Below are 16,126 nucleotides of genomic sequence, written 5' to 3' on the forward strand. Positions count from 1 at the left end.
GAAGGATCACTTGAGCCCAGGAGTTCGAGACCAGCCTGGGCAATATGGTGAAACCCCATTTCTACAAAAAATACAAAAATTAACTGGGCATGGTAGCACAGGTCTGTAGTCTCAGCTAATTTAGAGGCTGAGACAGGAGGATCACTCGAGCCCAGAAGGTTGAGGCTGGAATGAGTGTTTATCATGCCACTGCACTCCAGCCTAGGTGACAGAGTGAGACTCTGTCTCAAAAAAAAAAAAGTTTTTAAAAACTGAAAAAAGGCCAGGTGTGTTGGCTCAGGGCTGTAATCCCAGCACTTTGGGAGGCCGAGGCAGGCGGGTCAGGAGATCGAGATCATCCTGGCTAACCCATTGAAACCCTGTCTCTACTAAAAATACAAAAAATTAGCCAGGCGTGGTGGTATACGCCTGTAGTCCCAGCTACTCGAGAGGCTGAGGCAGGAGAATCACTTAAACCCGAGAGGCGGAGGTTGCAGCTAGCTGAGATCACACCACTGCACTTCAGCCTGGGTGACAGAGCGAGACTCGGTCTCAAACCAAAAAAATAAAACCTGAAAAAAAAAAAAAGAACTTTTTTTTTTTTTTTTGGCATGAGCCACCGCACCCAGCCAAGTTTTCTTTTTCAGAGCTCAGAAAAAAAGAAAAAAATCCTGAAAAAATTTTTGCAGATTTATTTCAAGATAAATTAGAAACCAAGTAAAATCAGTGTATTTTTGCTACGTACTTAAAGGACTATTTTATATCTTTTAAATTATCTGTTCATCTTTTAACTTGCTCATATTTATAACCTTTTCATGATGAGTGGTATTAGAATACATGACTAATTATACAGAATAATTTTCTTTTTAATTTCATTTATAGGAGAACCTTTACAAATAGATCACTTGGTTTTTGTAGTCCATGGGATTGGACCAGCTTGTGATCTCCGCTTTCGAAGCATTGTACAGTGTGGTAGGTTTGCAAAGCATGTGAGAGAATATTAATCAGTGCTCTTGTGAGCTGAGATAAAGCCTTGTCTTTGGTCTGTTGTCTTAGCTGCATAAGAGGATTTAGAGAGTTAAAGACAGGTGGCAAGGTAGTAAAGCTTCTCAGCTTAGACCTGAAGTGCTAGGAAATTCCTGGGGCTAATAGTTTATACTCTTAACTAACTTGAATGAACAAGCAGTTAATCCCTATAAAATTGTTTTATGATGTGATAGTCCTATTTCTAACCATTTCAAATTTACAGGGAACATAAAGATGATAGAGTTTAATGAATAACAGAAGCATCAATCATTTTTGTAATTCATACTGTGATAAACCTTTGATATTGTAATTGGAGGATTTAAGTCATTAGTATAACTAGATTTTGAAAGGTGTCCTCTAGGCTGGGCGTAGTGGCTCACACCTGTAATCCCAGCACTTTGGGAGGCCGAGGCGGGTCGATCACGAGGTCAGGAGTTCAAGACCAGCCTGGCCAAGATGGCAAAACCCCGTCTCTACTAAAAATACAAAAATTAGCCAGGCATGGTGGCAGGCACCTGTAATCCCAGCTACTCGGGAGGCTGAGGCAACAGAATCGCTTGAACTGGGAGGGTGGAGGTTTCAGTGAGCCAAGATCGGGCCACTGCACTCCAGCTTGGGCAACAGAGTGACACTGTGTCTCAAAAAAAAAAAACAAAAAGTGTCTTCTAAAACCTGATAGTATTCAAAGTTTAATTATTCCAATTAGGGTGTCTTATTCTACTGGCTAATGGTTCTAAACATAAACTAGAATTGTATTGTGGAAGGTTGAGATTGATGTGATACGAATTTCAAACAACAGTGTATTTTTTTTCTTTAAAGTATTGGGTGGTGCTATTTATAAGAACCAGGAAGTTAGGATAGGAATTCAACTGCAAGACTGTTGTTGTATTGTCATGTGATTAAAAAAAAAAAAAATTGTAACAGTTCCCATGATGCTGACGTTTTGAAGTTAGCCTTCTTTTTTTTCATGTTCCTTTTTTTTTTGTTTTTAAATATACTATTTTTTTTTCCTGAGACAGAGTTTTGCTCTCTTGCCCAGGCTGGAGTGTAGTGACGTAATCTCAGCTCACTGCAACCTCTGCCTCCTGGGTTCAAGTGATCATCCTGCCTCAGCCTCCTGAGTAGCTGGGATTACAGGTGCACATCACCATGCCTGGCTAATTTTTGTATTGTTAGTAGATGGGGTTTCACCATGTTGGCCAGGCTGGTCTCAAACTCCCGGCCTCATACGATCCACCCACCTTGGCCCCCCAAAGTGCTGGGATTACAGGCATGAGCCACTGCTCTTGGCCTGAAGTTAGCCTTCTTTTGATGAAATATTTTGTACGGTAAAAGCAAGTTGTTAGGCCAGGTGTGGTGGCTCACACCTGTAATCCCAGCACTTTGGGAGGCCAAGGCAGGCAGATCACCTAAGGTCAGGAGTTCAAGACCAGCCTGGCCAACAGGGCAAAACCCATCTCTACTAAAAATACAAAAATTAGCTGGGTGTGGTGGTATGCTCCTGTAATCCCAGATCCTCGAGAGGCTGAGGCAGGAGAATTGCTCAAACCGGGTAGGTGGAGGCTGCAGTGAGGTGAGATCTCGGCATTGCACTCTAGCTTGGATTATAGAGCAGTACTCCATCTCAAAAAAAAAAAAAAGTTATTAAAGAAACATCTTTTCCTATATGCATTCATAATTTTTCCTGAATACCACTTTATTTTTGACAGAAGTCAGTATGTGTTCTGTGCAAATGTAGTTAGAGTATAATTACATGATTTGTTGCATCCAGATTCTACAGATTTGTTACTTCATTGTTGATGCATAAGTTAATTTTCTTTTCCAGTTAATGATTTTCGCAGTGTTTCCTTGAACTTGCTACAGACACATTTTAAGAAAGCCCAAGAAAATCAGCAGATTGGGAGGGTAGAATTTCTTCCAGTCAATTGGCACAGTCCTTTGCATTCTACTGGTGTGGATGTGTGAGTAATACTTAATACCTTTGAGTTGTTAGCTGTGATAATAATGTATTTTCTGATCATTGCTATGCTTGGGGACATTTTTATGCTATAGCTGGCTGAATATTTAAAATTTCTTAGAGATACGCTATTAAATACTGATCAGTCCCTTGGTTTAATTAACCCTGGTTAGGAGTAGAGAGCTGTGTGTATCTTCAGTATGTTTTACTGGCTCACTAGTATTTACTATTACAGCTTCATTGTATCTTTAGCATTAAAGCCAAATGTTGCTATCTTCCCATAGTGTATAACCATTTCCATTTTCAGATGTCAAAAGCCATGCATACCCCAAGATGTACAAAGTATTTTGTTATTCCTTTTGTTATTATATTTAAATAATATTTGTCCAAATTTAGAAAAAAGGGAGGATTTCTCAAACATTAAACTATTAGCATTTATAACTTAGGGAATAATTGGTACAGTGACTTTGAAGTGACGGCTTTCTTAAGGTACAAGCCCATTAGTTTTGTTTGTAAATTTTATGGTAATGACAGAGAAGGTTGCTTAAATTGAGGATATGGGGCTCTCCAGCAAGTAGTGTGTTTCTAATATGGTTCTAGAATAGAACCAGGAGATGCAGGAAGTAGTCAGCATTGTTTCATGAGCTGACCATGCTGGTCTCAGAAATGGCTTTTCTGATTCTGTGTCTCAGTTCTCAGTACACTATGATTTGGGTATATTCATTTGCCAAACACTTCATTGTGGTGGGGTTCGGATTCTTTAATATTTGAGCAAATGCTAACAGGTTACTAAGGGCATAGCCCTTATAAATTGCAGAAGTAGTTGTATACTTGAATCTTTCTGGGAATTTTAAGAAACCTTTAACTGGTTATTAGATTTTGTCAATGTGGTCTTCCTCTGCCAGATACAAATTCTATTTGCTTTTGGCACCTGGCACTCACACCTTTTTCTGCTTTTAGAAATTGTGCATTGAGAGAGGGAGCTCTTTATCGTTTGACATGTAATCAAGAAACCTTACTGCTGAGAATTCCAGGAAAAGCCTTTTACATTTTTTGTTTTGTCTTTTTAGAAAACTTTTTTATTAGAGATAATTTTGTTCACAGAAATTGTATATATGATGAATCCTTGTGTACTGATTACCCAGCCCCAACAAGCCTCAACACATGGCTGGTTCTGCCTCATCTGTATCTTCATACCCTATCTACTGCCCTTTCATGCCATATGGTTTTTATCTTAGACATCCTGTAATTTCATCTGTAAATGTTTCAGTTTGTATCTTTTTTTTTTTTTTGGAGTGCAGTGGTGTGATCACAGCTCACTGCAGCCTGGATCTCCTCGGGCTCAGGTTATCCTCACACCCCAGCCTCCCAAGTACTGCTGGGACTACAGGCATGTGGCACCACTCGCAGCTGATTTTTTTCCTTTTTTTTTTTTTTTTTTTTTTGAGATGGAGTTTCGCTCTTGTCTAGGCTGGAGTGCAGTGTTGTGATCTCAGCTCACCGCAACCTCTGCCTCCCGGGTTCAAGCAATTCCCAGCCTCAGACTCCCGAGTAGCTGGGATTACAGGCACGCACCACCACGCCCTGCTAATTTTCTATTTTTGGTAGAGACGAGGTTTCTCCACGTTGGTCAGGCTGGTCTCAAACTCCTGACCTCAGGTGATCTGCCCGTCTTGGCCTCCCAAAGTGCTGGGATTATAGGCGTGAGCCACCGTGCCTAGCCTGATCCAGCTGATTTTTCTATTTTTTGTGGAGTTGGGCTTTTAACATGTTGGCCAAGCTGGTTTTGAACTCCTGGGCTCAAGCAATCTGTCTGCCTTGGCCTCCTAAAGTGCTGGGATTGCAGGTGTGAGCCACAGTGCCTGGCCTGAACAGTATATTTTATTTTTTATTTTATTTTATTTTTGAGATGGAGTGTCACTCTATCACCCAGGTTGGAGTGCAGTGGTATGATCTCAGCTCACTGCAACCTCTGCCTCCTGGGTTCTAGCAATTCTCCTGCCTCAGCCTCCCAGGTAGCTGGAATTACAGGCATGTGCCACAACCCCCAGCTAATTTTTGTATTTCTTAGTAGAGACAGGGTTTCACTATATTGGCCAGGCCGGTCTCAAACTTCTGACCTCGTGATCTACCCGCCTCAGCCTTCCAAAGTGCTGGGATTACAGGTGTGAGCTACTGCGCCAGCCTGAACAGTATTTTTTTTTTTTTTTTTTGAGACGGAGTCTTGCACTGTTGCCTGGGCTGGAGTGCAGTGGTGCGATTTCAGCTCACCTCATCTTCCACCTCCTGGGTTCATGTGATTCTCCAACCTCAGCCTTCCAAATAGCTGGGATTACAGGTACACATCACCACACCCCGCTAATTTTTTGTATTTTTAGTAGAGACGGGGTTTCACTCTGTTGGACAGACTGGTCTCAAACTTTGGACCTCGTGATCTGCCAGCCTCAGCCTCCCAAAGTGCTGGGATTACAGGCGTGAGCCACCACACCCGGCCCTGAACAGTGTATTTTAAAGGACTTAAAAAATGTATAACCATAACACTATTATCACACTTAAAAATTTCTTAATGTCATCAAATACCTAGTCAGTGTTCAAATTTCCAGTTGTCTATTATATTTTATATACATATTTTTATATACATTAATTATATATACACATTAATTTTTATATACATATTTATATAATTACAAACACATTTTAAACTGGGATCCAAATAAGTCCATACATTGCAATTAGTTGATATATCTTTTATTATAAGTCTCTCTTGGGCTGGGCATAGTGGCTCATGCCTGTAATCCCAGCACTTTGGGAGGCCAAAGCAGGTGGATCATCTGAGGTCAGGAGTTTGAGACCAGCCTGGCCAACATGACAAAACCCTGTCACTACTAAAACTACAAAAATTAGCTGGGCATGGTGGCACATGCCTGCAATTGCTATGAGTTCGAGACCAGCTTGGTCAACATGGTGAAACCCTGTCTCTAGTAAAAATACCAAGAAATTAGCCCGGCCTGGTGGCAGGCGCCTGTAATCCCAGCTACTTGGGAGACTGAGGCAGGAGAATCGCTTGAACCTGGGAGGTGGAGGTTACAGTGAGCTGAGATTGTGCCACTGCCCTCCGGCCTGGGCAACAGAACGAGACTCCATCTCAAAAAAAAAAAAAGTCTCTTAATTTCTTGATTACCACTTACCTCTGTCTACATCTATTGTTTTCTTGTAGTTTATGTATGGAAGAAATGGGTTTGACTTGTAGGGTTTCATATTTTCTGAATTTTGCTGATCACATCCCTCTGGCTTCATTACACATGTTCCTTTGTCCTCTTTTTGTTTTTTCCTATAAATCGACAATTGTTTCTTTTTTTTTTTTTTTTTTTGAGACGGAGTCTCGCTCTGTCGCCCAGCCCAGGCTGGAGTGCAGTGGCGCGATCTCGGCTCACTGCAAGCTCCGCCTCCCGGGTTCACGCCATTCTCCTGCCTCAGCCTCCCGAGTAGCTGGGACTACAGGCGCCCACAACCGCGCCCGGCTAATTTTTTTTGTAATTTTTAGTAGAGATGGGGTTTCACCGTGGTCTCGATCTCCTGACCTTGTGATCCGCCCGCCTCGGCCTCCCTAAGTGCTGGGATTACAGGAGTGAGCCACCGCGCCCGGCCGACAATTGTTTCTTATAAAATGTTTAAGTCTAAGCTTGAAGGCTTAAAATTGGAAGTGGCTATTAAATGTATTTAGGTTTCCTGCTTAAATTATTTTTCCTTTTTTCAGAGATCTGCAGCGAATAACCCTGCCCAGCATTAACCGCCTCAGGCACTTCACCAATGACACAATTCTGGATGTCTTCTTCTACAATAGCCCCACCTACTGTCAGACTATTGTGGACACAGTTGCTTCTGAAATGAACCGAATATACACACTTTTTCTGCAGAGGAACCCTGATTTCAAAGGGGGTGTATCCATTGCTGGTCATAGTTTAGGTAACAAAATGAATTCTGTGTGACCAGAGAAGACTATCACATTTTAAAGACACCTGTTTTTGAAGCACAGTGTCTTTTATCAGTAGGAAATTCAGAGGTCTGGAAGTGGTCTCTGATCAAGAAATTTGGAAGGGGTTGGAAGGGTGGTGGTAAATTGGAAAGAAAGACTTCTTGCTGTGTAGATTTGCTTACATGTGTAATTGGCTTATGACTTTTTTGTATAACAGACAGCCATTTAGTGCTAATGCTTAGAAATTGTCCCTTCTTCTATTTTACTTATAGGTTCGCTTATATTGTTTGATATCCTAACAAATCAGAAAGATTCTTTGGGGGATATTGACAGTGAAAAGGTAATTTAGATGTTCAGCTAGGTTTTCTTGTAGTTTTCTTTAGTAAGGATTTATAGATTTTAGACTTATTTTTTGTTTTTAGCTGAGTTTAGTTTCATGTCATGACATTACATTTACACTTATTTCCATTTTAACAGACTTTTAATTATCTCTGTCATTCTTGGATTATAGAAGCAAGATAATAATATGCTTCTACAAATAATAATTGTTTAGTCTATCTTACTTTCTTTTGTGAACATGCACTGCTGGTCAAGTGTGGTGGCTCATGCCTATAATCCCAGCACTTTGGGAGGCTGAGGCTGGTGGATCACCTTAGGTCAGGAGTTCAAGACCAACTTGGCCAACATGGTGAAACCCCATCTGTACTAAAAATACAAAAATTAGCTGGGCATGGTGGTGTGTGCCTGTAATCCCAGCTACTTGGGAGGCTGAGGCAGGAAAATCGCTTGAACCTGGGAGGTGGAGGTTGCAGTGAGCAGAGATCGTGCCACTGCCTTGCAGCCTGGGTGACAGAGTGAGACTCCGTCTCAAAAATATGCACTGCTGAGTTACGGAATCATTGAGCTAAATGAAGTTTGCATATGAACAAATGAATGAATTGGCTACAAATTGATATGATTTATAGAAACTCTGTTCGAAAGTATTGGGGAACTTGATGTTTAAACATTTTTAGTAAAAATTCCTATAACCATGTATCATCTATAGGATTGATTTGGTACCTATTTCTCCTGTTGGACCATGAGTTCCTCCAGAGCAGAGCTTTTGTCTTAGACTGTTTTATTTCTATTTCTTTTTTTTTTTTTTTTTTTTTGGAGATAGTCTCATTCTGTCGCTCAGGCTGGAATGCAATGCAGTGGCACGATCTTGGCTCACTGCTACCTCCGCCTCCAGGGTTCAAATGATTCTCCTGCCTCAGCCTCCCCAGTAGCTGGGATTACAGGCACACGCTACCACACCCTGCTAATTTTTGTATCTTTAGTAGGGTTGGGGTTTCACCATGTTGGTCAGGCTGGTCTTGAACTCCTGACCTTGTGATCTGCCCACCTCGGCCTCCCAAAGTGCTGGGATTACAGGCGTGAGCCACCATGCCCAGTCTAGACTGTTTTATTTCTTAAGCACCATTTTCCTAATTTCTTAAGCACCGAGCTCCCTTAAAATTCAGCAAATGTTTGTTAATGATGATGAATATTTTACTCATTTCTTTAAAAACATATTTTCAATTGAAGTCGCAAAACCTTGGAACCTCTTAATTTATATCTTGCATAAATGACAGTTTGTTAAAGTTAAGATACATTGCTGTGGAAATCTATGTATTTCTTTACTGCAAAATAGTATAAAGGAAACTAAATGAATTTTGAAAATATGAGCTTTATAATTTAATTTTTAGGATTCGCTAAATATTGTAATGGATCAAGGAGATACACCTACACTAGAGGAAGATTTGAAGAAACTTCAGCTCTCTGAATTCTTTGATATCTTTGAGAAGGAGAAAGTAGATAAGGAAGCTCTGGTAAAAATAATCTTTTAAAACTTTATGCCAAGCCATTTTCAGTATTTTTATTGTTCATCATGTTTACTAAGTGCATACCCTTTAGACACTTTTTAGTCATAAATACTTTATCATTAATGTTCCTTAGCATTATTTATTTGCTTTTTATCATATCAAGTGACCTTTGCCTTGTTCGAAGTTCAAAGTTCAGATGGCCATATTGATATTCATAGAGCAGTGGAGCAGACTAACCAGTACGGCTCATAGAAAACATGAGTGCAAGAACAAACAAATAAATAACCATTAGCTATTCCAACTCTAATTTTCTATTGTACTTTCAAGAGCTCTACTGTTATTTGCTTGTTTATTTTTTATTTATTTATTTTTTGAGTTGGAGTCTCACTCTTGCCCAGTCTGGAGTTCAATGGTGTGATCTTCAGCTCACGGCAGCCTCTGTCTCTGGGGTTCAAGCAGTTCTTCTGCCTCAGCCTCCCGAGTAGCTGGGATTACAGGTGCCCGCCACCATGTCTGGCTAATTTTTGTATTTTTAGTAGAGACGGGGTTTCACCATGTTGGCCAAGCTGGTCTCTTGGCCAGGCTGGTCTGGAATTCCTGACCCCATGATCCACCCACCTTTGCCTCCCAAAGTGCTGGAATTACATCTGTGAGCCACGGTGCCCAGCCAGCTTGTTTATTTGTTTTTTGTTTTTTCCACTTTTGTTTGGCCTTTTTCTGGGTTGTGATACATTCACTCATGTAACAGATATTTAGAAAATGCTTACTATACCAAGTACCGGATAGACTGGTAAATAAGACATATGATCCCTGACCTCATAGTGTTTATAGTTTACTGGGGAAGACACATATTAAATAATCACACACATCATTGCAATTACAATAAGAACTAAGTAGGGAAAGTACACCGTATTGTAAGAATTAACCTGGTCTCAGAAGGTGCAGGAAGGCTTCCCTAATGAGTGACAGTTGGCCAGGTATGGTGGCTCACACCTGTAATCCCAGCACTTTGGGAGGCCGAGGTGGGCGGATCACGAGGTCAGGAGTTCAAGACCAGCCTGGTCAACATGGTGAAACCCTGCGTCTACTAAAAATACCAAGAAATTAGCTGGGCCTGGTGGCAGGCACCTGTAATCCCAGCTACTTGGGAGGCTGAGGCAGGAAAATCGCTTGAACCTAGGAGGTGGAGGTTGCAGTGAGCTGAGATCGTGCCACTGCACTCCAGCCTGAGCGACAGAGCAAGACTCCGTCTCAAAAACAAAAAAAAAAAGATGAGTGACACTTGAGATCTTCATTGTTAGTCTGTTGCGTACTTGTGTGTTTGCTGTATGTTCTCAATGCTTGCATTCATGAGCAGGAGTATAATCCTTCTCAGGCATGTGACATCTAAGTCAGTATAGAAATCAAGGAAGATTTTTATGTCCTGAAGTCCTTACATACCCAACCTCTCTGGGTTTTTTTTTTTTTTTTTTTTTTTACAATAACACAATGTTGTCTGTATTATTGTAACGTTGATATTATAAGTATTGATATTTTCTATTCTTTTTTAGGGTGTTTCATGAATAAAACAGGTCCTTTTTTCTGGAAGTTATTATATGATGTTTTACTACTAGAGAGACAGGCAGCAACAGAGTGCCTAGGTCTTAATCCTCTTAGGGGACAGGATTGATTTTATTTTGTCTAGAAATAAGAAAGACTTGGTTTTCTGTGCATAGGCTTTATGTACAGACCGAGATCTTCAGGAAATGGGAATTCCTTTAGGACCAAGAAAGAAGATATTAAACTATTTCAGTACCAGAAAAAACGCAACGGTATGTGCCTAATACAGCTTGTTGGACCAAGCAATTCTTTGATGTCCATAGTGTATCCTTGTGTTTTGCGGGATGTTTATTCTGGGAAGTCAAGCAGTTTTTTGGTAATGGATCTTTGGCTCTTTTTTTTTTTTTTTTTGAGACGGAGTCTTGCTCTGTCACTGAGGCTGGAGTGCAGTGGTGTGATGCCAGCTCATTGCAACCTCTGCCTCCCAGGTTCAAGCGATTCTTTTGCCTCAGCCTCCTGAGTAGCTGGGACTACAGGTGCTCGCCACCTGCGCCTGGCCAATCTTTGGCTCTCTTTCTAGAAATTAAACACATTTTCTTTTTTACATCCTTTTTTTTTTTCTTTTTCTTTTTTTTCTTTTTTTCTCTTGAAATGAAATCTCGCTCTGTTGCCTGGGGTGGAATACAGTGGGTGATCTCAGCTCACTGCAACCTCCACCTCCTGGGTTCAAGCGATTCTCCTGCTTCATCCTCTTGAGTAGCTGGGATTCCAGGTGCGCACCACCATGCCCAGCTAACTTTTTGTATTTTTAGTAGAGATGGGGTTTAACTATGTTGGCCAGGCTGGTCTTGAACTCCTGACCTCAGGTGACCCACTTGCCTCAGCCTCTCAAAGTGCTGGGATTACAGACATGAATAACCGCTCCTGGCCCGTCTTTTTTTACGTCCTTAAAAGTGTCATTAGCTTCAGAAGTCTTCGTTCCTCTGGAATTCTCCTTCCATTTATTTATTTATTTTTTTGCTTTTTTTCTTTTCATGAGAGCTTTACCAATATATAATTCACATCACATACCATAAAATTCCCCCTTTTAAAGTTTACAATTTAATGGTTTTTAGTATATTCATAGAGTTTTATAACCATTACCACTATCCAATTTCAGCACATTTTCATTCTCCTTTAGGGAAACCCCATACCTATTTGCTGTCGCTCCTCATTGCTCCCTGCCCCCAGGGAGTCAACCACTAATTAGAGTCAACCACTAGTCTACTTTCTGTTTCTACAGATTTGCTTATTTTGGACATTCCGTATAAATGGAAGCATACAATATGTGACCTTTTGAGCCACGTGACTGGTTTCTTTCACTTAGCATAATGTTCTCAAGGTTTACCTATGTTGTAACAGTACTTCCACATTCAGTTCTTCTGGTCACTGAATTTCTCTTCCATGTCTTATTAGTTAGTTCTTTTCTTTTCTTTCTTTTTTTTTGAGACGGAGTCTCGCTCGTTGCACAATCTTGGCTCACTTGCAACGTCTGCCTCCTGAGTTCAAGTGATTCTCCTGCTTCAGCCTCCCAGGTAGCTGGGATTACAGGTGTGCGACACCACACCCAGCTAATTTTTGTATTTTTAGTATGGGGTTTCACCATGTTGGCCAGGCTGGTCTTAAGCTCCTGACCTCAAGTGATCCGCCCACCTCAGCCTGCCAAAGTGGTGGGGATACAGGCATGAGCCACCATGCCCGGCCAGTAGGTAGTTCTTTTCCAACTTTTTAGCAGGTGGCTCAGTTCTTTTTTTTTTTTTTTTTTTTTTTGAGACAGAGTCTGGCTCTGTCGCCCAAGCTGGGGTGCAGTGGCCGGATCTCAGCTCACTGCAAGCTCTGCCTCCCGGGTTTACGCCATTCTCCTGCCTCAGCCTCCCGAGTAGCTGGAACTACAGGCGCCTACCACCTCGCCCAGCTAGTTTTTTGTATTTTTTAGTAGAGACGGGGTTTCACCGTGTTAGCCAGGATGGTCTCGATCTCCTGGCCTCGTGATCCGCCCGTCTTGGCCTCCCAAAGTGCTGGGATTACAGACTTGAGCCACCGCGCCCGGCCTGGCTCAGTTCTTTTTAAAGACTCAGTTCTTGGCCCAGCCCATTGACATCCTACTTGATTACAGAGGCACAGCACTTCATAGAACTCTAGCAGTCCTCAGCATTATCTTCCCACATACCCTGCTATTGTTTTCTCTTATGATTGTTGCCTAAAGTTTCAACTGCTGCCGAAATGGCTATGTATGACTTTCATCATTTTAGAGCATGTAAGAATGTCAGTTAACAATTTAAGGCAATAATTTAATCTTGTTTTCTGAGGAAATCTTCCTAGAATTTTTGGCTGCCATTTCAGAACTTTCCTAAGGGTCCTTTCAAACCAGTAGAAAACTATATAATCCTTTGTCTGTACTTTTACTATATAGTAGCTCCTCATAATTTTTTTTTTTTAAATAGAGACTATGTTGCCCAGGTTGGACTTGCACTCATGGGCTTAAACAATCCTCCTACCTACCTCAGGGTCCTGAGTAGCTGGGACTGCAGGTGCGTGCTGCCATGCCCAGCTTCTCCACATAACTATTTTTTATTCTTTAGGGTATTAATAGACCAACCCTGCAGCCTGCTTCAGGGGCAAACATCCCCAAAGAATCTGAGTTCTGCAGTAGCAGTAATACTAGAAATGGTGATTATCTGGATGTTGGCATTGGGCAGGTAACTAATTCTCTTTGATCATTTTACCGCCTGCTATTGGTATGGTAGAAACAGATGTAACTTTTGTTATTAATGAGAGATGCTTTTATTTTCCTCCTTTGAGGTGTCTGTGAAATATCCCCGGCTCATCTATAAACCAGAAATATTCTTTGCCTTTGGATCTCCCATTGGAATGTTCCTTACTGTCCGAGGACTAAAAAGAATTGATCCCAACTACAGATTTCCGACGTGCAAAGGTTTCTTCAATATTTATCACCCTGTAAGCATTGTATAGCTATTGTGGTTTTACCTAAATAATAGGGCTTATTGTTAAAGAACATAGGATTTTCTGTTGTGTTGATTTTTTTTTCCTATTCCATTCTCTAGCAATGAGACAACTTATAATAGTATTGATTTAGAAGTGATGGAACAGAGCTGTACATTTTTTTAAATGAACTTATGATTATTCTTGCTTAACATATATAGTTCTGGTTGTGCATGGTGGCTCATGCCTGTAATCCCAGCACTTTGGGAGTTCGAGGCAGGAGGATTGCTTGAGCCCAGGAGTTGAAGGCTACCTCAGGTATTGATTTTTTTTTTTTTTTTTTTTTTGAAACAGGGTCTTGCTCTGTCACCCAGGCTGGAGTGTACCTCAGCCATGATTGCACCACTGCACTCCAGCCTGGGTGACAGAGCGAGACCTCATCTCAAAAAAAAAAAAAAAAAAAAAGTTACATAGTTTCCAGACTGTACTCAGCAGAGGTAAATGTAGCTCTTGTTTTTTCTATGTAGTTTGATCCTGTGGCCTATAGGATTGAACCAATGGTGGTCCCAGGAGTGGAATTTGAGCCAATGCTGATCCCACATCATAAAGGCAGGAAGCGGATGCACTTAGGTAAGTCTGAGCATAGAACTTGATAATTCTAGACCTTTTGGCCAGTGCAAAGGGCATCATTCACTCTGTTCAGCTGTGTTGGACCCTAAAGTCTTTGTAAGTCATTTAATGTTCTTTATTTATATGTTTCAGAACTGAGAGAGGGCTTGACCAGAATGAGTATGGACCTTAAGAACAACTTGCTAGGTTCGCTGCGGATGGCCTGGAAGTCTTTTACCAGAGCTCCATACCCTGCCTTACAAGTTTCAGAAGCGGCAGAAGAAACTGAAGCAGAACCTGAATCAACTTCAGAGAAGCCTAGTGGTCAGTGACACTGTACACGTTGACCAATGCCAGATAAGAGGGATGCCATGGTGTGGTGTTTTTCATAGTTAATTTAATTTAACATTTAATTTCATAGTTAATATTGCATTATTTTGCTTTAGTTTTCAACTTCTAAAGAGCTCTATTCCTGCTTGCATTTAGTATAAACCCAAGGCAAATGACCTAGCTATCAATGGTATAGGTAATGAGATGTGTTGCGCAAAAGCAGAAAAGGGGATTGGACAAAATTACTGTGACCTGAGAAGGAGCTTGAAGGAGATTGAGAGGAGGAAGATGGGAGAGAGCTCTCTGAACAGAGAGAGAGAACAGTTTACTCTCTGCGGTAAACTTGGAGTATGAGGAGAAGTTAACAGGATAACCCTGAAGGCCAAAGGTTTTAGATTCTTATTATGGTTCTTCCATATCCAGATGTTAACCCAGAAGAGACCTCTGTGGCAGATAAAGAAGAAGTCCTGCCTATCAATGTGGGGATGCTGAACGGAGGCCAACGCATTGACTATGTGCTACAGGAGAAGCCTATTGAAAGTTTTAATGAGTATTTATTTGCTTTACAAAGCCATCTGTGCTACTGGTAAATGTTGTTTATTTTTGTTTTGTTTATTTACCTGTTTCATAGATATTTGATAGATGTAGAAAAAGGAGGATAGGCCAGGTGCATTGGCTCAGGCTTATAATCTCAGCACTTCGGGAGGCCAAGGTGGACGATTGCTTGAGTTCAGGAGTTTGAGACCGGCCTGGGCAACATAGCAAGACCTCATCTCTACAAAAACTAAATTAGCTGGGCATGGTGGTATGCACTTACAGTCCCAGTTACTTGGGAGGCTGAGGCAAAAGGCTCGCTTGAGCCTAGGAGTTTGAGGCCACAGTGAGCCATGATCACACCACTGTACTCTAGCCTGGGTGACAGAGCAAGACCCTGTTTCAAAAAAGAAGACCTGTGTGCCTTTGGGATTAAAATGACTTCTCATTTAGACAGCACAAGCACAATCACGTCATTTCATGTCATTTCAAGAATCTGGTTTAAACACACTGTTACTTTATTTTGCAGCTGGGTAGAACATGGATGAGGCTAATGATGCCAACAACCATAAATTCAATTAGCTTCGTGTTAAAAATGTGTCTTTTGGCCATTTAGGTGCACATGAATGAACTGGAACAAATATTACTGTCATTATAATATGACAATTAATTATTATTTTATTTTATTATTTGAGACAGGGTCTTGCTGTGTCACTCAGGCTGGAGTGCAGTGGCATGCTCATAGTTCACTGCAGCCTTGACCTCCTGGGCTCAAGTGATCCTCCCACCTCAGTCTCCCTAATAAGTAGGATGACCGTTGTGCACCACCATGCCCAGCTAATTTTTGTAGAGACAGGGTTTCGCCGTGTTGCCCAGGCTGGTCTCAAACTTCAAGCAATCAATCCGTCTCCGCCTCCCAAAGTGCTGGAATTACAGGCATCAGCTACCACGTCTGGGAAGAATTATTATTAAATATAATTGGTTACCTGATGGATTGTAGAATGGATTAATGTGGTTATTGAAATTCAGGCCGGATATGGTGGCTCATGCCTACAATCCCAGCACTTTGGGAGGCTGAGGAAGGAGGATTGCTTGAGGCCAGGAGTTGAAGGCTGCAGTGAGCCATGATGGTGCCACTGCACCCTAGCCTGGGTGACAGAGCGAGACCATGTCTGAAAAAAAGAATAGTATAAAAGAATACAAATTAATCCCTGAAGAAGTTTTCATAAAAATAAAGCAAGGAAAATAAGGTGGGTCAGAGATAAGTGTTTTAAAAATGAAAGCTCAGACCATTTAAAAACGAAAGTGGCCAACATGGCGAAATCCCGTCTCTACCAAAGATACAATTAG

At 41.3% G+C, this 16,126-nt stretch overlaps 1 protein-coding gene across 27 annotated transcripts in view; it reads left to right on the forward strand.

Annotated features, from left to right (window-relative positions):
• Positions 1 to 16,126, forward strand: part of DDHD2 (DDHD domain containing 2) — a 45,754-nt gene that overhangs the window by 7,042 nt on the left and 22,586 nt on the right. For 9 of the 27 annotated variants that reach the window (XM_065518596.1, XM_073998608.1, XM_045399031.3 and 6 more), the window contains exons 6-16: positions 862 to 951; positions 2,831 to 2,966; positions 6,720 to 6,928; positions 7,211 to 7,278; positions 8,666 to 8,788; positions 10,498 to 10,593; positions 12,943 to 13,059; positions 13,163 to 13,318; positions 13,831 to 13,933; positions 14,066 to 14,236; positions 14,666 to 14,828. In XM_065518596.1, coding sequence (XP_065374668.1) covers positions 862 to 951; positions 2,831 to 2,966; positions 6,720 to 6,928; positions 7,211 to 7,278; positions 8,666 to 8,788; positions 10,498 to 10,593; positions 12,943 to 13,059; positions 13,163 to 13,318; positions 13,831 to 13,933; positions 14,066 to 14,236; positions 14,666 to 14,828 — 1,432 coding nt within the window. Of the gene's footprint in view, positions 1 to 861; positions 952 to 2,830; positions 2,967 to 3,039; positions 5,301 to 6,719; positions 6,929 to 7,210; positions 7,279 to 8,665; positions 8,789 to 10,497; positions 10,594 to 12,942; positions 13,060 to 13,162; positions 13,319 to 13,830; positions 13,934 to 14,065; positions 14,237 to 14,665; positions 14,829 to 16,126 lie in introns of those variants that run through there. The other 18 variants (XM_073998609.1, XM_045399034.3, XM_073998612.1 and 15 more) reach the window with 8 other exon arrangements.

Source organism: Macaca fascicularis, chromosome 8 (assembly GCF_037993035.2).
Source record: "Macaca fascicularis isolate 582-1 chromosome 8, T2T-MFA8v1.1".
Taxonomy (NCBI): domain Eukaryota; kingdom Metazoa; phylum Chordata; class Mammalia; order Primates; family Cercopithecidae; genus Macaca; species Macaca fascicularis.